At 56.5% G+C, this 25,046-nt stretch overlaps 2 protein-coding genes across 9 annotated transcripts in view; one reads left to right on the forward strand and one right to left on the reverse strand.

The window, feature by feature from the left end:
- The window catches only part of CDH23 (cadherin related 23), a 355,087-nt gene that overhangs the window by 288,813 nt on the left and 41,228 nt on the right, over nt 1-25,046 (forward strand). The window contains exon 1 of one of the 8 annotated variants that reach the window (XM_044239720.1): nt 19,122-19,164. The exons of the other annotated variants lie outside the window; for them this stretch is intronic. The gene's annotated coding sequence lies outside the window, so the exon portion shown is untranslated. Of the gene's footprint in view, nt 1-19,121; nt 19,165-25,046 lie in introns of those variants that run through there. 8 annotated transcript variants of the gene reach the window in all.
- On the reverse strand, nt 1,112-24,599 carry VSIR (V-set immunoregulatory receptor). The gene is made up of 7 exons (XM_044239722.1): nt 24,411-24,599; nt 13,790-14,215; nt 13,108-13,164; nt 7,254-7,361; nt 4,091-4,118; nt 2,607-2,803; nt 1,112-2,421 (listed from the first exon to the last, which is right to left on the reverse strand). The coding sequence occupies exons 1-7, from the start codon at nt 24,490-24,492 to the stop codon at nt 2,384-2,386; spliced, it is 936 nt and encodes a 311-aa protein (XP_044095657.1). The 5' UTR covers nt 24,493-24,599; the 3' UTR covers nt 1,112-2,383.

Genomic DNA, 25,046 nt, shown 5'->3' on the forward strand with positions numbered 1-25,046 from the left:
ACCTCCACCCACCCCCACGCGAGTCTAGGGGGCTCCTTGGCCTCCTGCCCCTCCTCCTTAGCAGCAGGGAGGATGTCTTAGGGGCCCTGGGGGCGGAGCGTGTGGTCCAGGATAAAGATGGAGCCTGGAGCTCAGAGTAAATTTCACTGAAAACAGGAAACCACGAAGCTGCGATGTGCTCACTTGTAAGGGTCCAGAGAAGAAGATCTCGAGGCCACACAGGAGGAAGCTGGGGAGGAAGTGTGGTGGCTTTCTGCTCTGGGGCCTCCTCCCTCCCTGGCTCCCTCCCTCCACACAGCAGCAGCCAGTCTTGGGGTCTGGCAGCCAAATTCTCAGAAACTATATCTGCCTAGAGGTCAAAAGCTGAGTGATGGGCCAGACCAGCCTCCCCCTAGGGCAGGGGCACTCTTTCTGAGTTGGGGTATGGGAGGTGGGTCTGGTCTGTAGGCTTTTCCTTCAATCCTAGGGGTAGCCAAGCTCAGCCTGGAGCATGTATCACCTTGCCCATCTCTGCCATGGGCCTCCAAGAGCTGTTAGAACAGACCCCTCTTTCTATGGCAGCCGGCACTGAGTGTCCAATGAGCAGATGGAATAGAAGAGGAACCCCCGGAACAGAGTAGGAACCGAGATTTTGGTGTCCTGGCCACTTCAGGTGTCCGTGCAATCTCCAGGCCCAGGCCCACTCTTTCCTCAAGGCCAACCCCCCAGCCCCCACCCTGGCATAGCAGGACACCAACACTGCCTAACGGGGAGCTCAGAAGCAATGCCGTGTATCCAGGGGACCTCCCTGGTTCTAGCTGCAGGCCTGGGGGCTCACTGCTCCCAGAGAGTCCAGAGCTGCATTCTTCCTCCCCCAACTCCTGTCCCCCACCTCTTCAGGCCATCCAGAGGGCTCTCCCTGCCTGCTGGGCCCTCCTGCCGGCCTGAAGTCCCAGCTTTGCGCCCCGGGGTCCAGCTCAGCAGAGCCCACGTAGGCTGCTGAGCTAAACGCCCTCCTCCGTGCACTGCCTGGGCCCTACCCACTCAAACTCATCCCTTCCCCTCGCGGGCCCCCCAACCCCATTCCCTGTTCCCATCCCAGAGTATGCAGAGCCCCCCCCCCACTCCTCTCTGTGTCTTAAAACGCTTTAATCAAAATTCCACAAAGCATTCCCTTGCACATGGTGTATAAAAAAAATCCAGGACACAGCTGGAAGCAGGAGATGGAGCACAGGGCCCCAGACCCTTCCATGTACACCCCCACCCCACAGGGTCCCTCTGCAGTGGAGACTCAGCTCAGATTAAATGGAATGGAAGACCAAAGACAGGGCGGGGGAGGTGGAGGAGATGGGGGGGCAGCTCCTGGGCACTCCTGGAAGCAGAGCAGGGATTCAAGCCCATCTCCTACAGTTTTTTCACAGGCTTTGCACTTGCTGCCGTGGAGTTTTTAAATAACACCTCCTCTTTCCACTGGAGGGAGGATCACAGTTGGGACAATACAGTGTGTGGTCACCTTCTGTACCAAGCACACTGCACAGTGGAGGGGGGAGGGGAAGAGGTGGAGCCACTCACCTTCCCAGCAGGCTCCCCGTGCTCTCCCTCACCGCCTCTGCGGTGGGTACTGCAACCTCTGGCCTGGCCCCCATTGCCCAAGATCCCAGTTGGCCCACAGTGGCCACTGTGCCTTGGGGTGCACTTCCTGTTTCGGGGACCCCGGCCAGTGAACTCTGGGGACCAGAGGGCAGGCAGCAGGAGCCCATTTTTGTTTAACCGGCAGACAGTCACTGGGAGAGGTTGCTGGGAGCAGACAGCTGGGAAAGGCTCCCATGGTCCCTGGGGGCCCGCAGGCCCAGCCTCAGAGCTCCGGGCTTTGGTCTAATAGAGGAGCAGCCTCAGGCAAGGTCAGGAAAGCTAGCTCTAGCACACTGAGGAGGAGTCCTTCCACATCGTGTCCTGGGTCTCGTTCCTGGGAGGATGGCACTGTGTGGGGAAGAAGGGAGAGGAGTTCTGTCCAGTGCCCATCTTGTCCCATCAGGGCTGTCCAGTCACAAAGCTCATGTCCCAGGGAGAGAAGCTGCCATAGGCTGGAAACTCTTGAACTTCTCTGATGTAGGCCATTTGGCATTTGTAGCTGGTAAAGTTCAGGTCTCTGGGGTGGGGTCCCAGCACCCCACCATCCTTGAGACAGGGGCTGAGCCATCCAACCCCTTCTCCCTTCTGCCCTGTAGCACCCAGAGGAGTTGAGGGTTTGGCCATCAGAGGTATCTCAGAGAGTCTGGGCTCAGGTCAGGAGGGAGGAAACCAGGACCAGCGTCAAGGCTAAGGGACCACTCAAGAAGGTCAGCTCTGCCTCAGATGCACCTGCCCCAGGCCCAGCCACAGTTGCCCGCTGGCCCCAGTTGGTCTAGATGGCCTCAGAGTTTGGGGAGTCAGGCACGGGGTCTGCAAACGAAAGGAGAAGTAGAATGAATGGGGAGTTTCTTGGTCCTTCACCCCCTAAGCCCACATGGGGAGGCTGTAAGGCCTCACAAGGGGAGTGAGGCTGCTGCCCTGCAGGCAGGCCATGGGAGGTCATGACCTTGCAGGCTGTTGTGCCCTGCGGGGGTGGGTTGTTGGACTACACTTACCGAGGGTTGGGAAGAAGACATCCCCAGGGCCTGGTGGAGACAGAGGAGTGCCTGGCTCGGAGAGTAGGTGCCGCCCGGACTCTGAAGGCTGCCGCTGAGCCATGTAGGACAGTGGAGACATGGGTTTGGCCTCTGGCATGGTCTGGGAGGATGGGGAGGCCTCAAAGCCAGGATTTTCGAGTCCTTGCATGTTGCCGCTAGGAAAGGAGAGCTGGCTCAGTCCGTTGCGCTGCCCAGGTTTGGGCCTCTGCCCTCCTGCCTGCCCGACTCCTCTGCTTCCCTCCCTGCCCCTGCCTTCACAGCCCAGACCTCTGCACCCTCTTCCCGCAGGAAGGGAGGAGCCAGGGTCAGAGAGAAAAGGGCACGGCTTACACCCATCTCCCCTGAGCTCAAGGCGGCGTCCTATTCATTACTTGGCCGTCCGCCCTGGGCGCAGCCGGGAAGCCTGGGATCAGAGACATGCTCAGGACACCAGATTCGGGAACCTGTGACGGATTTCTCTTTGGTCAATAGAGCTGACAGCATTGGGGTTGAATGCTTGTAGTATGGTGCAGGGAGCAGGGTTCTCCCTCTTCCTGCTTGGCAGCGGGACCACCTCGAAAGAGACCGTCACCCCCCGCCACCAACTCTGAGATCCTGGCAGGATCACTGGTAGGATCTCCTTCGACCGGTCTAGAAAATCATTTCTTTCAAACACCTAGAGGCACTCTGGGTTTGCTGGTAGAAGTAACTGGACCACGTTCCCGAGTGGGGCTCATGCCTGAGGATACCGCCCCCAGCCTTGCCAGCCTCCATGGCCGCTTCCTGCACCGAGCACACCAACACACATTCTCCCAGCAACCATGGGCCCTGCCCACTGCCCCACTAGGAGCCCCTGGCCAGCCTCTGCCCTGGTGGCCTTTGGCAGCCTGATGGCTTTCTCCTTGGAGTGCTCTGCAGGGAGGTCATCCCCCTTTGGGGGGTGTGCCATTCCCCCTTTGCATGTTTCAGTGTCTGTCCCCAGTTTAGCTGCTTCCTCCTCCTCCCCCAGCCTGGTCAGCTGACACTGGGCCTGAAGGAAGGTGCCGGGCTCATCCCAGCAGTGTTAGAGCTCAGCCTACTGGGTGGGGGGCAGTGGCAAGGAGAGCACAGATGTGTAGCCCTCAGTGGCAGATGGTAGACCCTTTGCTAAGCAGTTGTGCCCTGGAAGGCTGTACAGGAGCCTTCTGCACAGCTCTCCTCCTTGACAGCTGACCCAGGGCCTGGGGAGGACCCGGAAGGCCTCGTCTGTGTTCTGAGCCCTGTCCAAGGACAAGTTATCAGCAGGGTGAGCGGGGAAAGGAACCTGGTGAAGAGGAGTCCAGTCCAGGCAAAGAGTGACCCCCCACCCCCACATTAAGTCCAGTTATGGTCTGAGTGTAGACCGTGCCCAACAGAGCCGCAGGCCCGGGGAGAGACAGGGAGAGAAAGAGCTTGCCAGGCTTGAAGATCTCCAGGGGCCTTACCTGTCCATCCGCACCAGCTCCTGGGCACCTGGGAACATAGAGACAGAGAAGCTAGTCACAAAGGAGAGGCTTCCCTAGACAGCATCCCTGTCCCTGCTGCCAGATGCCCTTCGAGGAACAGGAGCAAGGCCAGACTGGACCACGCTCAGCCCTGGATCCGCCTTCTGCTGGTTCAGGAGGCCCACATGGCAGTGTTTGCCCTGCACGCAAGGCCTCGGTGAGCCTTGTGTTAACCGGCGATAAATGAAACTCGGGCTGCATTTCACAAGTATAGGAGACGGCGCTTGTCGCCAGGAGGCCAAAGGCAACCAATGCTTTCTCCTATGGCTTCATTAGGTGTTACGAGACCTTTGATTTAAGTATCAGGTAAAGGCCTCACTCCTGAGTTGGCTATTTCCTGTTTGGATACTTGCCACACTCTGGTCTGTCGCCATGACTTACTGAGCGGGAGGGCCGTGAACTCAGTCCCTAACTGGAGTCCCTAACTGGAACTTTCTGGCCCGTCCTCCGCATTACCTAGAGGGTGGATGTAGCAGGGACATCTCTCAGGGGAGCCATAGGGGCCTGAGACCCCCTGACTTCTCAACCATTCCGCCACTTTCTGATGCTCCTCCCAGCTGCTGCCGCTCTGTCCCACTCCCAGGATTCCCCACCCCCAAACAGGCCCCCAACCAGAAGCCGTGGCCCTACTTCCCTCTTCCTTGCAGCTCCTTGTACACTTCTCATTTGCAAGAGCTCGACCACGGTCACTGTGGGGAAACGTGGGCGGGAGGGGCACACACGGAACACGCGGGAAGTTGCACAAAGGTTCCTAAAATCTCTGCTCTTGCAAGGAATCATGGCTACCGTTTAGCAGGCGGCTCTGTGCATCGGGCTTTGGGCAGGTGCCCAGCGGTCCTTGGGTTCATTCTCTCCACCCATTGAGGGGGTGGGTTTCTGGACCCACTTTAGAGCTAGGAAACCCAATCTCCATCTGAAGCCGGGTTGGTTTCCACACCGATCAGCCTCTGCAGGAGGCTGCCTGCCTCAGTGCTCCCAGCCCTTTCTCTCTTCCTCCCTGCGTATGCTCTCAGAGCCAGCACCCTGCCTGCAGCAACCGACACACGCTCCCTGTCCCCTCCCTCCCTGCACTGCCACCCCCACCCGGGGGCTTAGCCTCCCTCCTGCAGCCAAACTCCTGGTGTTTCAGAGTGACGTCTGTTCCCATAATTCCAGCAGCAGCACTTCTCACAAGACTAGATGAAAAAAGGACCCATATCTCCCCTCCCTCTCCATTTTGCATGTGGTTTCTCTCCCATCATCTCTTTGGTCTGTCTTGAAGACTCTGATCCTATAACTCATTTTTTCTTTCTTTCTTTTTTTTTTTGGAAAGGGATGAGCCAACTGGCCTCCAAAATACTTTTTTTTTTAGATTATTTATTTATTTATTTATTTGACAGAGAGAAAGAGAGAGAGAGAGATCATAAGTAGGCCGAGAGGCAGGCAGAGAGAGGGGGCGGGGGGAGGAAGTAGGCTCCCTGCCAAGCAGAGAGCCCGATTTGGGGCTTGATCCCAGGACCCCGGGATCACGACCTGAGCTGAAGGTAGAGGCCTTAACCCACTGAGACATCCAGGTGCCCCCAAAATACTTTTATTAGAAGATAAATTATTGACACCTTCTTGTTACTGCGAATATTTAATTTAATTTGGGGATAAGGAGCTGTAAGCAGTTGCACGTCACAGAGTCAGGGTCCGTTTAGTTTCAGAGGATGCATGCAGCACTGGGAGCTCTTTACTGGGAGCTGAGTGTACCTCAGCTCGTGTACCAGCTGAGTGTACCTACCTCGTCCCTTCCTCACCTGCGTGAAAACACTACACAGATGAACACGAGCTCACGGCGGCTCCACAGTGATGACTCTCCCTGCTTGAGCCCCTGGGTTCTTCTTTCTGCTCCAAGCCCCTGACCCCCCCACATCCCCAGCCTCAGGTATTTCTGGCAGTAGGCTATGGCAGGTTTTGTGAAAGGAGTGTGGATGTCCTGAGAGTAAGGGAAAGGTGACCACAGCCGCTGAGTGAGCCACTGTGGGGGCTCCAGGTTGGGCCCCCAGGAGAGAGGGCAGTGCAGGTGTTACGGTCCAGCCAGAGGAAATTGGGTGTGAGCCAAAAGCCACCTGCCAAAAGAGCAGCTCTCTCTCTACTACCTTCTGCAGCCGGCCAGAGGGGAAGAGGCAGGAGAGGTGACGCAAGGGCCAGAGCAGAGGCCTCCCTACCCTCCTGCTCCTGGAGGACTCAGGCTAGCCCAGGTTCAAGGGTGGGGTCAGAGGAAGGGCAAGGGCCACTGTACCACAAAGGAGGATGAAACGGTATTTGTGGCCATGACCTGAAGCCTGGCTCCGGCCGCTGACTCACTGTGAGGGTCCCTTGGTGAGTTACTGAACCTCTCTGTGCCTCAATTTCCTCAGTTGTCAAGGAGGAACAATTGTAGGACCAAGTTGTCGCATCGTTAGGAGAGAAGGCATATAGCATCCTTGGCACGGGACCTAGCACGGCATCCTTCCCAGGCAGGGGTTGTGGCCAGGATATTCATGCCAGTGAGCATTCTGATGATCTGGTGGGATTATACTCCCGGGGCAGAGCCTGAGTGGAGAGCTCTGGGCTTGAGTCCCAGCGCTGCCACCTACGCATTTCAAGAACACTCCGTTAATGATTTAACCCCGCTAGTAAGCTCAGGTTTCTCAGCTCCACGGGGAAAGAACTGAATTAAGTGATCTCCAGGATCCCTTCCAGTTCTGGTCATCCAAAGGTTGTTTTTGTCCCAGCAGTTACAATGCTGGTTACAAAACAAGTCTACCCCTACCTTAAAGCAGATCCGCAAAGGATCTCGGGGAGCGGCAATTTTATAAACCAGTTTGAACCACTCTGTGTGACTATTCATTCAGTCAATCGACATTTACTGAGTGCCGAGCCAGGACCACTTGAGGCTGGTGGGCACTCAGGCCCCCCAAATGGCACACGTGGGTCCCCTCCTCTCTCCACCATTCTCCTTGCAGGGACTCAAGCAGCTTCTGGAACAGAGAGGAAATGTGCCTGCCTCTTGCCTTTGCTGATCCCAGGGGCTGAGCTGGGGGCTGGAGGGCATCGCTTACACTCTCACCCCCCCCCCCAGGCAGGCGGGGATACTCACGGCGGTTGGAGGCCACCTGCCTTTGCCTGTAGACCAGGAGCAGGATGAGGGGAAGGCAGAGGATGCCCACGATGCAGGCGCCTGTAGCCAGGGCAGCAGCTGTGATGCCTGTGAGGGGAAAGAGAGCCACAGTGAGACTCCATTTTCTCCATCTCTCCTGAGGGGAGACTGAAGCCCAGAGAGGAAAGTTCCAGGCCGCAGGGGGACCCAGCTTTACCCAGGCACTGCAGCCAGACCCTTAGTGACCTGCAGAGGCAGAGAAGGCCTAGGGATCCCCTTTCAAAGAGAGCCCCATGCTGCCTGCCCACATGGGCCCAGGGCACACAGAGAGGAGGCCAGGTGCTTTGAGCAAAGGCAGCTCTGGGAAAGAGAGGGTGGGGTCTTCATTCCAGGCAGGCCCCTGGGGACAGCTCAGCTGCCCTGGGCCACAGGTTGTTTCCTGGAAAGGGAAAGCAAGTCCTTCACAGACCCTGTGTCCTGACATTCAAGGTCAGAAGGAACCCAAGTGGTGAAAAACGTTTGGAAATACATAGCTGTGATGGTTGCACCACACAGTGAGCAGAATTAATGGCACACTTAACAGTGGTTGAAATGCTAATCTTATGTTATATACATTGTAACAATAAGGGGAAAAAAAAACCATCAAAATGAACAAAAGCCCTACTCATCCCAAGAGACCCCTTAGCTCTGGACACAGCTTTTGGAAGTGATCTCACACATACAAGTCACCAGGGGAGATGCGGGTGAGAACTAGAAAAATGTGAATCCTTATCCAGCGTTTTAAAATTTTAGACTTTCTAAATTAATATATATATATTTTATATATATGTGTGTGTGTATATATATATATATGTGTGTGTGTGTGTGTGTGTGTGTCTATGTTAAAATATATTTAAGAGTTTTCTCCTGGGGCACCTGGGTGGCTCAGTCATTAAAGTATCTGCCTTAGGCTCAGGTCATGATCTCAGGGTCCTGGGATTGAGCCCTACATTGAGCTCTCTGCTCAGCAGGAGGCCTGCTTCTCCCTCTCCCACTCTCCCTGCTTGTGTTCCCTCTCTCGCTGTCTCTCCTCGTCCTGCTGCCCCTCCTCCCCCCGGGACCCCCTGCAGAGGCAGTCCCTGTCCACACTTTCCTTGCCTGTGGCCCAGATTTGTTCCCTGCGTACACAGCAAATGGCTGCTTTTCATGACGATCGCTTTGCCCACTTAGCATGTCACGTTGCCCACGGACAGCTCTGGATGGCACAGAGCTCTACCTCTTTCTGCTTCGCACCTTGTCGCCGGGCTCACCCCAGAATTTATGGAAACAGTCCCCCACTGGTGGACATGCAGATTGCTTTGATTTCTCCCCATAACTAATAACGTAGCCGCAGACTCTTCGCATGTGTGTCGTTGCTCTCTTGGGAAAGTACCCCCCGTACGCAAACTCCCAGCGGCGAAAGTGCTGAGCCAAAGATACATGCGTTTTCCTCCAGGCTGCTGTCTAATCGCCCTCCACATTACCATCCCACCAACAGCATGGAAGGCTTCATTTGTTTCAGCCTGTCTGCTGACGCCAGGAGTTTAGCTGGGAACAGACGTGCCCTCGGAACCACAACCAGCGTAAATGCATTTCCTTCCCAATTTCAGCTCTTCCCAAAATACAAAATATGGGCTGGGATACCTTGTCACAGGTCAATGCTGCCCCCGGGGAAGCTTGGGGAAGGTGGAAGGGTTGTGGTCCCGGTGTTGCCTTTCCACTATTTATTTGGGAATAAAGGCTGTTTTTATCTCATTGTGTTGCTAAACACCATGATGGTGTAAATAAGCTTTCCGGGGGTTTGTTCATACCACGGAAGAGAACAAACTGTTTACGGGCACTTCAGACCTACCCACTGGTACAGGAAAAGTTGCTGTGCTAATTACAAAGCAAGTTCAAGTCCACATTAAAGCAGGTTCCCTGCACATCTCAGCAAGGCTGTGGTTTGACGTGGAGTAGTGAAAGTAGACACATTCTGTAATTCAGACATTCAAGGATTTCTAACTCCCTGTCATAGGACCTTCTGGTGGGCACTGAGAAGGGGGTTGCAAAGTGCTCTACTCTAGTCGTCAGAGCAGGGCTCCAGACTGCTACTAAGCCATGTTCAGTGGGGTTAGATGCTACTCACTGGGGATCCCTGTCCCCACTCCAGGCCTGACTCCTGTCCCCAGGCAGAGATCCCCCTCTGTGGAGCCCTCCAGCAAGGCTCCAGACTGCTACTAAGCCATGTTCAGTGGGGTTAGATGCTACTCACTGGGGATCCCTCTCCCCACTCCAGGCCTGACTCCTGTCCCCAGGCAGAGATCCCCCTCTGTGGGCCCTCCAGGGCCCTCAGGACCTGGTTTCCTTACAATCTGGGCTGAGAGTTGAGGTTAGGACAGGGAGACAGGAGTCTAGGTACAGTTTTGTGGGTCCACCTGCCCTAGAAGCTATGGGCTCTTCTGCAGAGGCCAGCCTCGCCCGAGCTCCCCACCCCCTCCTACAAGCATGGGGGAGGAGAGGGTGAGGGGTCCTGCTTGATAGCCTTCCAGAGCCAGGCTCACTGGGAAGGTGACCAGGCTCTGGCAGAGAGAGCTGCCAGACCAGCCCTGAGAACTGTGCCAGGCCCTTACACAGCAGGCTGGAGGGGAGTTCTGCCTAACCCTACCCTGCTGCGCAGTGCACCCTTGTCTAGAGCCTGCCTGGACCCTGTAGGTGGGTATGTAGGTAGGTGGGTAGGTAGATAGGCACGAGAGGGGAGGAGGGAGTTCCTTCAGGCTGCCTGGTTCCCCCAGGAGGGGGTTGGATGAAAGCAAACCAAACATTCTGCTGTGTAGGGTGACAAGGAGGTTGCTTGGCAGGAGGTAGCCTGCTCAGGCCCCTTCCCCGGGCTCAGTGAAAAAACCACAGCCCCTCAACAATCGGGAGCTCCTTGGAGACCAACTTCCTCAGCCTCTCTCCTCTCCTCCTCCAACGTCAGACTAACTTGGGCTTTCAGATGATTTCCTAGCCCCGCTACCCTCTTACTTCCCAAAGAGACCATTAGGAGACAGGGCTGCAGGGAGAACAGAAAATCCCCGAGCCGCTTAGCTGGAAGCATCATTAGCCAACCAGGTACCAGGGCTAGGGTACCTGTGGGGCACCTGTCTTTGTGCGAGCAGGAACTGGGGTCTTTCCAAAGGTTGGCAGCACTGAGGGCAATACCCAGCAGCCCGCCCTGAGGCCCACTGAGCACAGGGGTACTGGGCAAATGTTTCCAAATCATTAGACAACATATGTGTGCCCACTGTCTATTGCCATGTACTTGCCATCCCCTCATGGTCCACATGGTACATAATTTCTTTCTTTCTTTTTTTTTTTTGAGGCAGGGAGGCAACATTTTTTTTAAATTGAGGGTTTCTATAAAATCTGGAATATATACTATATATTATATTATATTATATATACACAATATAATATATAATATAAAATCTATCTGACCTTGCTGGGAAATGGAGAGGCTGTGGCAGCCCCGGCCCCCCTCAAGCATGGAGCAATTGGAACTGCACTTACAGGCTGGCAGCTGGCTGCTCACCATGGTCCCCACCCCCCCAGGTCCCTGGCTTCAGGGGCGCTGGAGTTTTTGATCCCAGATTCAGCCTCTTGGGTAACATGGATTCCCTCCCTGTTAGTGGGGAAGGGACACACATGTTCCCATTTCTCAGCAGACCCATGATACCAAGAGAATGGAAGTACTGCCCCCAAATCCCCATACCCTACCCAAAAGGATAACTGGATTCCTCTTCCTCGGACACCATGTCCACCTTAGTGACAAGACTCCAACACGGCTAGAATCTCCAGACCTCCAGAACCAAGAGTCTGGAAAGGGACTGGGCCTCCAGAGGTCACCAGCAAAGTCATCACCCTGCCCGCAACAGTTCTGATAGACGTAAACACACCCCTTTGGCCCTTGGGGAACTAGGTCACTGTGGACAGTAGCTCAGGGAAGCAGGGACCCGAGTGAGGCTGTGCATCCCTGGAGGGGAAGGCAAATGTCAACATCTAAGAGTACAGGTGTCCAGCAAAGGAAACTTGACCTACTCTTGACAATCAAGTTCAAAGTTCTGCTTCAGCCTTGGGTTCTTACCAGCCAGAATTCCAGGCTTTCCCTGTTGACTTCTGTTTCCTTAATTCCAGCAGCTACTTCTCTAGAGTCTTAATTAGGAAAAGTGAATCAAATCTCTGCTCCCTCTATTTTGTACCTTGTTTCTTCATTGTCCCCACTGGCATCTCTAATATCTGTCCCTAGGACTTAAATTCATAAAACTAATTTTCAGAAAATTAGTGTTGAGAGGGGAAGGCAGCCCAGTACCCGGGCTTTGTGACTGAGAACCGGGCACTCTGGCTGAGAGATTGGGAGCAGTCCCCGTACCTGTCTGCGTCTCGGTTTCCCCACCAGTGAAATGTGTGCAGTGGCAGAGGGGACAGTCTGTAAGGCAGCTCTGGGAGCTCCTGGAAGAAGAAGGGGACTGGAGGGTTGCTCAGAGTGGAAGGAGCAATGGGGAAGTAAATACTCATGGGCTCCCTCCAGGTGAAGCTCGGCCCCGCCCTGGGGGGCTTGCACACAAGGCCATCCACCCTCACCAGGGAGCTGCCTGGGGAGGAAGTGAAGACAGCGGTGGCCTGGCACTGAGGCGACACATCAGGTTTGCGGTGCACAGAAACAGGGGCTTGAACCAGAGTTCCTTAGTTCCATGCGGGTCTGGCTCAGACGGAAATGTGTGTTCTAATTTTATCCCTGGCTAAGCTGTTTGTTGGTTCAAGCAAGAGTGGTTGGAGGAGAAAGTCATCACAACCTTTGAGCTGGGCTTTGCTGGGGCTGAAGTTCTAGCTGCCCTCAGTCTTTGTGCATGACCTTTGTGCATGGCAGGGGGGGAAGGTCTGCACTCTTGTATCTCCAGGGGCTGGGCCGGGACTGGTCCACATTAGATGCCTTGTAGATACTGATGGATAGAAGGCTCTGGAAGCCAAGACACTCTCCTCTCCAAAGAATGGAGACGTCTCCCCTTTGCCTGCTGCCTCCAAGTTGCTGGGCATTCTGCCCTGGCCTCTGAGTGCCCAGACATCCCTCCAAGCAGTGGCCTGCCTTCTTCCTCAGGATGCCTCCCGGGGCCAGAACCAGGGGGCTGACTGCCTCCCATCCACTGCCCTCTGTGTTCCTCAAGCTGGGAAGAAGGTGAAGTGAGCACATCCCAGCTGTGTGAATTTGGGCAAGTTACGTCCCCTTTCTGGGCTTCTTGTCCATGTATGGAAAGGGAAGGTGGTGCTGCCTACTTCAGAGGGCTCTAATCAGACTCCATGGGGATACCAGTACTTGTAAAGACTGAGCACGGTGCCTGGCATGTCAGAAGAACTCTAGGAAAGGTAGTTCTGTTCCCCTTCCTGAGTCTCTCTGTCCTCTCTCCCCTGTGCACTGAACAAGGAAGTTTTAACAAGCCAAGAGGACCACCCCACACACACAGTCTTCTATGGGGCGGAACGCTGGTGGGCAAGAGCAGCGTCCCCTGAAAACAGCTGTGGCACTCGGCACATGTCCTGGAGGGCACTTGGCCGGAGACCACTGTCAGGGCACCCCCACCCACCCCCAAGAGCCGGCTTTCCCGGGCTTTGAGCCTTGGAAGGGGAGTGGGCTTCTGGGAAGTTCAGCCCAATGGCTCTGGGGAAGGGGGCAGTGAAAGGGAGGGGCAATAGCAGGGAAGGAAGAACAGGGGTGCCATGAGCTTGGGGTGATGAGGTCAGACTTCTGAGTGGGGCCTGGGTCCAAGAGGAGGGCAGAGGAGAACAGAGAACCCAAAGGGCCAAAAGGGCAATCCCTTACTTTCACTCTCCCTGGGCGATGGTGGGTACGCGATGCACTGTGTCGATGCTGCTTTGTCTGTGGGAGCAAAGAGAAGGGGCGTTAGGTGGGCCTGAAGTCAGGAGGGCCTGTCACAGCCAGCACACGCACACACACAGACACATCTTCTCACTGCATGGCTGGGTGTGCCCGGCTCACTCTCAGGTCCCGGCGTGTGGATACCTGCGGGCACCCAGCCCGTTGCCTCACATGCTCTCACCCGGGGACACACACACACACACAGAGTCACTCCCCAACAAGCGTTCACCGGCTCACACCCCAGGTCACATATCATGGCCACCGTCTTGTCCTGAGCGGTACCTCCCATCCTAGGTTGGTACCCTCTCTTACCAGACAGAACCATGCACACCCCCCTCTCCGTCACACCCCACCAACCGGAGAGGCTTACACGCAGCCCCACACCCCATGACCACCTCTTCTCACCATATACATCCCTGGAGTGTCCATGTCACCCTTCTGGAACCACACCCCCCTCCTGACCCAGAATCACACATGGTCACACCACCTGGTCCCTAGCAGCCCAGCCCCGGAGTCACGTTGTCACCTCGGCTCACTTTCCAGCCGGGGCCTAGCGCGCCATCCCAATGGTCACAGCCCCCACCCCCCACAACCGGCCCTGGCAGTCCCATAGAGGAGCCCTCACCTGTCTGCACCACCAGCTCCATGGCGCCGTGGACCCTGTGCTCCGAGTGGCGGTGTCTGACCTCCACCACCAGGCAGCAGTAGAGGCCGCTGTCCGCGAGGGTCAGGTTGTATATGGTGATAGAGAAGTTGCCGTGGTGGTCGGACACCGACTCCAGCCCATGGCGCTGGGCCAGGTCCTGGCTGGCGTTGGCCTGGTGGGCGCTGTGGTGAAGGTGGAGGTCCTGGAACGTGAGGTTGCGGATGGGCCGGCGCTCTGAGCACACCTGCACTTCGCCCCGCGAGCTGCGGTACCACGTCTTGTAGTAGGTCACGTCATGCCCTCTGGCCATGGGACCTGCGATCCTGCAGGTGAGGCTGACGTTCTGCCCCTCGGAGCACACGTACAGGGAATATGGTGTGGCCACCTTGAAGGCTGCCGCCGGACCTGTTCAGAGAGACAAGAGACGGTCCCCTGCCTGCACCAGAACCACTCCCAGTTCCCCCTGAGTGAGAAGGAACCTTGGCCTGGGGCTCCAAAGATGTGGGTTCCCCAGCGACGGGCCCCAGGCCAGTCAGCTGACCTCCCTGGGCCTAAGCTTCTTCCTTAGCTCCTGAACCTGACTCCATCGCGGGCTGCACGGGAGGAGGAGCTTCTCCAGGTGAGGGACTCCCCTGTCCTCGGGGAAGCTGCACGAGGTGCAAGACAGGCTCTGGGCAGGCAGCGGACTGGGCCCAGCCAGCGTGTCTATCTCCCCACACGACTGCCACTGGCACTGCGGCTCTGCCCGTGACCAGCCGTGGACAGCTCCTGCCTCCACGCCCCATGAGGTCTGGTGGGAAGCAGGACGAGGAGTGTGAAGGCTATTTGGGAAGAGTAGCTCTTTGCCCTCGACCACCCTTCTGGGGCCATTTGCACTTTGGGCCCTACCTTATCCTGGGGCTGGCTAGGTCTTCCCACCCCCTCATCAGGGAGCACTACTGGAGCATCTTCTGTGTGCAGGGCCTGGGCCAGGGGCTACATCTCACCCGGATGCTGAGCGCATGGCCTCCCCTTGGGAGCTGAGGGCCTTGCCACATTGACAAAGCAGGCCTTCCTGACAAAGTAAACCACAGGCTAAAGGGCAGACTGGTGCCAGCCTACAGGGCACTTGGAGGAGGGAAGACTTAGCCATCCTGGGGACGGTTAGGAGACTTCTCGAAGGAGCAAGTGTCTTTGGGGTTGATGGATAGAGAGGATTTCAGCAAGTAGAGGGGGTGCCCTGGGCCAGGTGGCGAGGAGGGGGGAAAACCTAAGGTGTCTCAGGGCCGGGGCTAGATCAATCAAGAGAGGTCGCCTCATCTGTGTACCCGCTGCCATCCAGTCTTCTTAGAGATATTTCCTGGTGCATTTTGTCTCCAATAGGCAAATGAAGCCATCCCCTGGTCCTCTTTATCCTACCCCAGTCCCCCAGCACTTAACCATGCTGATCCCCCCAAGCGATGACCCTTAAAAGGAGGATGCTGGGGCTAGAGTCCCGGCTCCTATCTAGCTGTTGGAACCCCCCTTCCTCACATGCGCAATGAGAAAAATATGGACACAGTGCATGGCTGTGAGAGGACAGAGTGAGAGAAAGCTGAAAACACAAGATGTACGTTCTAATACCCTTTATAGACACAGGGAGGATCACTATGGTTATTATACATTAGTGGTATTTTAATTTTAATTGGCATTTCAGAGGCTGTCGTAAGTCAGGGAAGGAGTTTGGAAATGCGTGCAGAATCCAAACCAGCACGTCTCTTCCATGACCACTGTATGAATCAAGATAATGCCACTTCCTCCTTCCCACACCCCCTTCCCTGCCTTTAGAGGTCCCCTGCCTGGGAACCTCCAGCAGAGCTAAAAGCTTTGCCCAGTCCAGAAGAAAGCAGCCTGGTGTAGCTTCAGAACTGGACAAGCCTGCGTTGGAGTCCAATGGCTGGGAGTCCTTTAAACCCTGAGGCTCAGACTCTCCCCGTCAAACAGAAATGAAAACATCTTCCTGCCAGAGTTGAGGCAAGGATTATAAGTGCTTTACATGAAGTGCTCGTAAATTGCTTTGCTAGTACTTGGTGCTGGCTTCAGGGAAGCTAGACAGCTCTCCCATTCATTTGGGCAAGTCCAGAAACATTTCCTAGGAGTGAAAATAGTTCTGCAGAATGGAATGAAGAAGCCAACTCCAAACTCTTTCCCACTAAGGTGTGAATGACTTAACAACAGCTTGGGATCCTATTCTGGAGGGCTTGCATATTCAAAGCAGAGTATGGGGGGTTAGCAAAATCATGGCCGCAAAGAATATATCTGCAAGGTGGTGTTTTAGGCCCCTAGAAAGTAAGGAAGATACACACACACACACACACACACACACAGATCCTTCCATTCACTCCACCCACATGTGAGAGGGAGCTAAGTCTGAGAGCCCCAGATCTACGGAAAATCTTTGCCAAGGTAAGCAGATATTTCACAACTTGCTGGCAAGATGCTGGTCTCTGTTTCAGGCAGAAATGTAGAGGCCCAGAAGGGGAAAGTGATTTTCCTAAAGTGCCACAGAGGGAGGGTCTGTCTGGACTCAGAACCTGGAGCCTGGGGGGCTTCAGATAAAGCCAGATCTAGTTAGAACTAGAAGAAGAAGGAAGTGCAGGTATCCTGTGCTATGCCAACTCCCTTAGGGGCATATCTAGCAACCCCCATAAGGTCAGCGTTGTTTTCATTCCTTTTCCACTGAGGAGAAAATGTGAGGCACAGAGATGCTCAATAATTCAGTGAAAATCACAGTAAGTGACTCGGACTCCCCCTCACAGGCCTTGGTGGCAGCTGTGGCCACAGAACTATGTGTACCAGTAAATGAAGGGCATAGTAGACAGGGAAAGGACCCTCACAGGCACCCCCAGGAAGACCGAAAACCTGCCCAGAGAGCAAGGCCAAAGAGCTGTCTGCCTTGTGCTCCCCACTTCCCCAACAGGCCCCAGCCAGTGGCAGCTCCCACCAGCACCTCTCTCAACTCGTGCCCCATCTTCCCTATTCCCAGCCCCACATCCTCCCCCAGAGAACCCAAGGCCGGAGCCAGAGCCAGATCCAGCAGCATGTGCTGCGATCACACACACCTTGGGGGCTGGGGGAAAGGGCTGGCTCAGTAGAGGCCCCGGGCCGTGTCTGAGATGGCTGCAGGGGGACAGGCAGAGCCAGGGTGGAAGCAGAAGCAGGAAGTGGAGCACAGAGCTGAGCCAGGTGGGGCTGGGGGCTGCGGAGTGGACAGAGGTGTAGATGGGGCTAGCTTGTGGCTGGGGCGGATCAGGTGGGGGCAAGCAGCACCGCCAGCCTCCGGTGGGACCCCAGCCCTGGGGCTGCCAGCAGGACCTCGGGCTCCAGCCCTCAGGGTCCAAGCAAGGGGGTGGGTGAGCACAAAAGTGCCTGGACAGCACTGGGGAGAGATTTTCAGCCCTAGAGGTCATTTCCTTGAAAACCCAGGGTGGGACACAGAATTGCAGAGAAGAGCAAGGGGCGGGAGGCATGGAGAGGGGAGCATTGCTCAATCCCCAACACCCAACACACCCCAGAGGACCTCTTCCCTTTTTAGAAAAAGGAGAAGCTTGCAGTGGGATTCAGGTTTGGGGGATGGGGGACAGCGTTCGATTTCACAAAAGGGCCTGACTGCAGTGAACCAAGGGTTCCCAAGGTCTTGTCTTGGTCAGGGGTTCAGGGACGGCGGGGATCATCCCATTATGATGTCTAAGACTCAAGCCAGGTCAAAACCTAGGACAGCCTGCCCTTGGGAGGGTGCCCAAAGGCACAGAGTTGGGGAAAATAATGCCCGTCCCCCATGCTGTCCGCAACTGCACGGGCACACGTGTTACTGGGGTATTTATATCACACAGCTGGATTTATAATTATTTGGCAGGAGGATGTTGTTTATTGTCAGGAGCAGATCCTTTTGGACACCTGGGTCATTGTCAGAGATTGGGGAGAGGCTGGGGAGGAAAGTCCTCAGCTCCAGGGCGGCCGAGAACATGTGAGACAGGAAAATGACCCTGGGCCTGGGCCTGAGCCCAGTCACTGCGCAGCTCTTGGAGCCCAGCTGTCACTGGGTAAGGAGGCAGAGGAAGATTGCTAGGAACCTGGAAAATTCCAGGTCTCAGGATAAAAACCTTGGTCTTACAGATCCCTGGGACCCTGTCCTCACTTAGCCACATCCTTGCTGTGTGCCCTTGGGCAGGTCCCACCCTTCTCTGTGCCACCCTCTCCTCATCTCAAGAGACTCCCCATGTTCCTAGGCCTTTCCAGTTCTGAGAGCCTGGGGCAGGAGGAAGGGGCTCTGTTTCCTTAGGGCAGAGGAAGGGAGCAAGAAATGGGCCACTTACATGTTAGGACTTCGTTGCTGAGCATTTTATACTCCTCTCACTAAATATCCCCTGAAGTAGGAATTATCATCCCCGTTTTATTTATTTCTTTATTTTATTACTCTTTTAAAAAGATTTTACTTATTTACTTGACAGAGTAAGTGAGAGAGAGAGAGAGAGCAAGCACAAACACGGGAAATGGCAGGCACGGGGGGCGGGGGAGCAGGCTGCCTCCTGAGCAAGGATTCCGATACAGGGCTCAATCCCAGGACCCTGGGATCATAACCTGAGCCAAAGGCAGATGCTTAACCGACTGAGCCACCCAGGTGCCCATTTAAAAGATGAGGAAGCAGACCCAGAAGTCAAACAACCTGACCAAGACCACCCAAGCCTATGTGGCTGAGCTGAAACCCACAGCTTGGACAGGCTAGCACTGCAGGAAGGAAGAGCCCCCGCCCCCCACCCCGCAACTCGTGAAGCGGGTGGGGCTGACACCTGTCAGAGAGTGAACTGACTCCAGGCTGACTGCAGCTTCCAGGCAGTCTTCCTGACTCTGCCTGGGATCTAAACCGAAAACACCATGCCATCATTCCACAAATAGGTGCCAAGGTCCTACCATGAGCCAAGCCCAGGGCGGAGAGGCCACCCCTGAGGGATGGCCGCTCAGAATCTAGTCTCGCTCCTGCCACTTCCCAGCGGTGGGACCCTCAGCCAAAGGCGGGCTCAGGCCCTTGTAGAAGCTTCTGTTCCGGCAGGCACAGGGGAGAGAGGCTCCTGGCTGGCTCCGTCTCGGGGTGCTATTTTTCATGATTTCACCTCTTTCCCCCCAGCAGGCACCTCGCGAAACCCTGTGGGTGTGCACGGGATGGGTGTGTGTGTGGGTGTGGAGAGGCCTGTGTATTTTCCCTGACTGGGCACGAGTTTAGCCCACGGTTGCCAAGGCGACGCCCCAGCCTTTGGAGGTGGGGCCCCAGCTTGATTAGTCAGGTCTGGGAGGCCGCACCCAAACAGCAGAACTCTGTCCAGCTGCTGCTAGTGCTTGTAAGTAAACATCCCACAGTCCCCAGTCCTCTGCTGTTGCTGGCCCGGTGTAAGCCACCAAAGGCCAGGACCTCACTCTCCCAGTGAGTGCCAAACAGGCGCGGAACTGGTCTCCAGCTCCTGGCCAGACCCTGTCCCCCAGGGGGGGTTCTGTGGAGGGTGTAGGGAAAGGCTTGGTTCTGTCTTTAGCAAGCAGGAGAGCACAGAGGGAAACAGAGTCCAGGAGCAATCAGGACCGAGTCTGCCAGTGCTGAGTTCCAGGAAGTGACCCCCGGTGCGAGGGGAGGGGCCGGCAGGTCAGCGCCTGGGGTCTGTGGTCGGCAAGGACAAAGGGCATCTCAGATGTGTTTATTGATACCTGCCCCCGCAGGAAGTGTCCATTCACATCGGACCAGGGAGTCTGGGAAGGGGAAGCCAGGCTCTATTGGAGGAAGCGGGGCTTCCAGCACCTTGGGAAAGCATCCGCGCGTCCGGGGCTGGAGGCTAGAGGCCAGCATGCCTCCCTGGAGAGAGCCTGGGCAGCTGGCCAGATGCCCCGCCAATGGATGCTTCTCTGGGTGCCTCCTTCCCAGACTCGCCCAGGCCTGTGTGCAGCCCAGAATACCAGCTCCAGCCAGCTTCCCCCAAGGGTCTGGGCCTGTGAGGACTTCCTAAGGTCCAGGTCCCAGTCCCTGGGCCCTGCCCTCAGTGCAGGCAACCCATAGCCACGGACACGGTGGAGGTAGCCTGGGACGGACCAGAGGGCCCATGTCCTTCCTGCAGAGGGAAGCTGGCCTTGCCAGTGAGGGCTCAGCTTGCTGTAAGCTCTCTCCCTCTTTCCCTCCCCGCAACTACCCCTACCCCCATCCCGCTCCCCCCCCCTCCAGCCTGTGGTTATTGGGATAACTAGTGGGCCCCACCATAAGAGAGGACCCAGCTGGAGCTACCGTATTTACTTGGACACTGTATTTACTTGAGGAAGGCAACAGGGGCTGGGAGAACTGGGGGCTGGAAGCGGCTCGGAGAGGCCCTCTGACCCTGGCTTGACCTCTTAAGAAGGAGACCTCTGCTCTCTTTCTTTTCCCCAGGGGCAGCTGACCTGTCCCCTGCCACCAGCTATTACTTTCCACAGTGGTAGGTTGGCTCCTGCAGTGGTGGGGGAGGAGCCGATGGCGACTCTGACACAGTTTTACTTTTAGTTTTATGGCATTAAATGCCATAGAATCACAACGAGAAAGGTCCTTTTTAACAAAGGACAGCAGGTTTCAGGCTCAGAGCCTTCCCCAGGCTATAGTTTCCAGCTAGAACTGAATACCCTTATTTGGTTTTCTTGTTGTGTACTTGCATGATTTGGGTCTATTTATGGCAATGATACTGGCTTTCCATTGGTGGCAGTGGTAGAAAGTTTCCTTTTAAAATCTATTTACTTGGGGCGTCTGGGTGGCTCAGGTCATGATCCCAGGGTCCTGGAATCAAGCTCTCTGCTTGGCAGGGGGCCTGCTTCCCCGAAACTAAACTGAACTAAACTAAAATCTACTTAAGTAAAAGAATAAGTCCATTTGAAGGGAAAAACAATTACATATGATAGGCAGATGCTGCTGCCCAAGTCCCAAAAGTAAGGAGCAGAAGGCCAAAGCTCAGGGGGCACTGTCTCAGAGCTGCCCTTCCGAAGGGGGCTGTCAGGCTCCCTGACATCCCATCCCCCAGGCTGCCGGTGGCTCAGAGGGAATGTGTGTTTGGGGTCCCACAGGGAGTGAAGAGCTTCTGCTGTTCAACCCCAGGTGCCCAGGGGAAAGAGCATCCCAGGCAGAACAGTTAAAGGACGGGGTCCGCTCGGGCCCGAGCACAGAAAGTTCATTACGGCGTGATGCAGGTACCTAACCGCCACAGCCTTTCCCTCTGGGAACGGGCGGCCCGAGCAACCCGGCGAAACGTAAAGATCAGTTGCAAGAAAGATCCCAGTTAGACGGGCCAACCCTGAGCTGGGCTTGCCTTGAAGTTGCCAAGTCCCCCATCTCTGGGGAACCTGAAGAGAATCTACAGGCGCCTCCATGGACATTTCACACTTTAAGTGCCTGTAGGTTCCGATAGGTGGCGGGACCTCCGGGATTCTTGGAGTCCAGTCCTAGGGAAACCAGTCCTGCCTTCCCACACCCTGGGCTCTCCAGTCAGCAGGGAACTTAGATGGAGGGCCAATGGCACGTGGCTGCAGAAAGCCAAGCAACAGCTAAACACCCCATGTCATCCACCAGGGGCCAGGCACGGTGCTCAGACTGTGCGCTGACTCTTCCTGGCAGCCTGCGGAGGGAGGGGCCATCATCATCCCCATTGATGAAGTGATGAAGGAACTTGCTCAGAGAGGCTGAGTGACAGCCCACAGCTGTAAATGACCATCTTGGTATTCGAACCTAGATCCCACTGACTCCCGAGACCAGACTGCAGGGCTCACAACCCGAGGTCCCTTGCTTCACCATTCCCATTATAGGCTGCCATCACGGAGGCTTTGGGCCTGCCAGTGCTGCTGCGAAGGGGACCCAGGGATCCCTCAGAAAGCTGCGTTGCCAATCCCTGGGTGCCCCAGTGAAGGCAGGCTGCTCCTAGATGAGTAGCAGGCCCAAACCTGGGGGCCTCAAGCTCACTATGTGGGGTTTAGTCAGTGCTGGTTGAAGTCACTGCAAATGGGCCCCGAGGAGTCCTTCCTTCCTTCCTTCCCTTGATCTGCTGGAGCCTAAGACCCATATGTGGCCTATAGGGACACAGGCCTATATAGGGATAGGTGGCCTCTTTCAGCTTCCCAAAACTGACCCTCCCACCCCAGCCACCCATTCCAGGGAGCTCAGACCCTGGCAGGGAACCTTTACCCAGCTTGCGGGGGAAACAGACCAACCCAGCTGGGCAAGTACTGGGCTGGAATTGCTGGGCATCCCTGGCATTGGGTCGTTGCCCCCTCATGCCCATGGGCCAGCCTCAAGGGCCACCCCAGGGGTTCTGGACAGAAGATAGTGGATTTCCTAAGAGCTGACCTTTGCTGTGTCAGAGGCTTGCACCATTGGGTTACCCAACAAGGCCCTGCAGTGTGTTTACCATGAAGGGGAAGATGGGGTCTCCCCTCCCTAGCCTCAGTGCCCCTCCATGCACTAGTCCCAGAGTCCAGGCCTCCCAGGTCAGCCTATAAGGCCATGGTAAGGACAAGAACTTTCTCAGGTCCTAGGAGTGCATATAGGGGGAGAAGAGTCTGCCACCCTTGGGGTCTGCTGGGGCCTGGCTCTCTAGGTGCTTTCCTCCACCATCTCACCCTGAGTTAAGCCCAGGAAAGGGGTATCCTGAGTACCTGCTCACCACCTCCGTGCTCCTCAGTGCTGAACCAGGCTCAGGAGCTTAGAAAACACCCGCACCAGCCATCTCCATCCCACCCTCCCAGACATGAAGGCTTTGACCCTGAGCAATCCCGCCCAAGGCAACCCTGCTCCTCCACAGGCCAGCGAGTAAGTCTTTCCAAGTCACAGGTCAATCCTCCTGACTGTGCCTGCGACCAGGCTTCCCGTCTGTTAGCCCCTCGTTACACACTGTCCTGGGTAGTGTGAATGTCCATTCGCGTGCCCATATGACAGTTAAGAATATTGAGTCCCAAAATAGTTCAAAGCTGAAAGACCCCCTTCAGTGGAAACCTACTTCGAGCTCTAATCATCTCCCTGAAATGGGTCTGAAGCTGTCCCTTTGGAGTGCCAAGCTGTCTGGGTAGCCGAGACCTTTAGGGGAAGTCTTCTGGCTAAGTAGATGATACGGGGCGAGGGCTGTGACCCTCTCTGCTACCTGCTACTCTGCAAGGGGGCCCCCTACACCTTAGTTCTCCCAAACTGGGGCTGCTGAACAGAAAGCAGCCTGGCCAGGGGAGGGCAGGAGAAGGGGCAAGCGAGAAGAAGGGCCTCTCAGGCTCACTTGAGAAGAAAGGGACAAGCAAGGCAGGTGCTCTGTGGTGGGAATGGTGCTGGCCTTCCTGCCTGCCACCATCTCCTGCCCCTTCTGGAAGCCATGTCCTGCCATGAAGCATGGCCTTGGTGCCAAGACGGACTCCCCCATCCTGGGAGAATCCAGGCCAGGGCTAGGCAGCTCCGTGTGTGGGGTGCAGGATCCCTCCTCCTCATCAGAGGCCAGACTCCCAGCACTGTGATAACACGCTGCCTGCAGGCACCCAGTTTGTTTCTGAGGTATATTCCAGGTTCTCTCAACTCCCTCCTTTTGCTCCTGCCCTGTGCTCCCCATACTTTCTTCTTCTGACCCGCCCACTGGGTCCTTGTGCCAACTTTCCCCCTGCCTCCCTGACTCCTCTCATGACTCAAGCTTTCCCTGGGCCCTCCCCACAATGTTTGGTTCACAGGCTGCCTGCCGGCCCCCTCTTCCCTTGAAATAACGCTGCTCCAGCGTTGTGCACGCAAGAACCAGGGGCCAGGCTATGGACATCCCTACCTCTGCCCTCCCCCCGCCTCCCCACCCTGCTCTGGTGCCCCCATATCCTAGTCAGGATTCCACTTGGGGTTGTGACAGTCTGGGCTTTGGGAGGAAAAAGTGGCACCTCCCTGGTTTTAGGGCCTCTGAGCATGAGCTGAGGAAACCGAGACCAGAAGAATGCCATAAGTAATCCCAGGACCCAGATGGGGCTCATGGCCAACCCAGGAAAGTGGCCCACAGTCTCTCTAGGACTCCACACCGGTCCCTGAGCTGCAGCCTTGCTAGGATGTCGGGAATCAGCTGAACACTCAACTCCCAGTAACCAGACCCTCAGGATAAGGACCAGATGGGCGCCCACATCTGGGAACGGACCCATGCCCCCAAGGTTCAACCAGGAGTGTCGCCAGGGAGCAGGACACAGAGTACCACACCTCCTGCACCCAGTGAGATCCTAGAGCCCTGAGGCAGGACGGCAGGGAGATGCCACAGGTGTCAGAAGCCTGTAGGGTGCACAAGAAACTGCTGGGGCTGTCCCCACCGTGGCCACCTCCCGTCCTGCAGGAGCTAGTCCTGCTCAGGGCTCTCTGTGCACAGAAGGGTTGGCAGGCAGCCCCTCGAGCAGCTGTCAGAACATGCAGATGTGCCACCGCCCAGCCAAGGCACTTGGCAGACAGCCGCTGGCCCCTGCAAGTCGGTCCCGGCAAGTAGGAGACACGGCAGGCAGAGGGGGGCGTCCCGCTCCCCCTGCGCCCCCCTCCCTAGCCGTGTTGTCCCAGTGCTCCTCCCCAGCGCCCCGGTAGGACTCCTGCCGACCTTACCTCGGGAGGCAGCCAGGAAGAGAGCAAGGAGCACAGGCCCGCAGCGCGGGCCGCTGGCCTCCGGGACCAGGGGGACGCCCATATCACTGCCGGGCGGCGTCTGGAGCCCCGGGGCCCGGAGTGGGACCGCGACTTGAAGGGGGAGCGCCTGGTGCTCCGGGAGCGGCGGCACACAGCTGGCCGGAAAAGCTCCGGCTGAGTGAGTGCAGAGTGAGGGCCCTGGGTGCCGGAGCCGCGGCTCCAGGGCCCACCCCCCTCTCCCACAGCGCCCCCGGGGGGCCGTGGGGGGAACTGCCTCACCGAGGGCCTGTGGGAGGGGCTTCCCGCTGACTCACAGGGCGCCTGGCCCTCTAGGTGGAGGCGACAGCCGGAACGTTCCTGTCAGCCCCGCCTCCTTGCTACTCCCTCCGGCGCCCCTCTGGAGAGGATTCGTACAGCCCTGCCGCCTGGAAAGGGTATTGCTTCTAACTTAGCGGCTACACAAGCACCGTAGGTTGTGCCTGCACCCCCTGGCCTTTGAGTTGTCTGGGGGCAAGCCCCTGTCCCCAACATCCTCCAGCCCAGCGCAGGGCCTGGTAGGTAGGAGGCACTCCCGGCGGTGGAATGAGTGAGTGAATGAATGAAATCTAACTTTTG

Source organism: Neovison vison, chromosome 2 (genome assembly GCF_020171115.1).
Source record: "Neovison vison isolate M4711 chromosome 2, ASM_NN_V1, whole genome shotgun sequence".
Lineage (NCBI taxonomy): Eukaryota > Metazoa > Chordata > Mammalia > Carnivora > Mustelidae > Neogale > Neogale vison.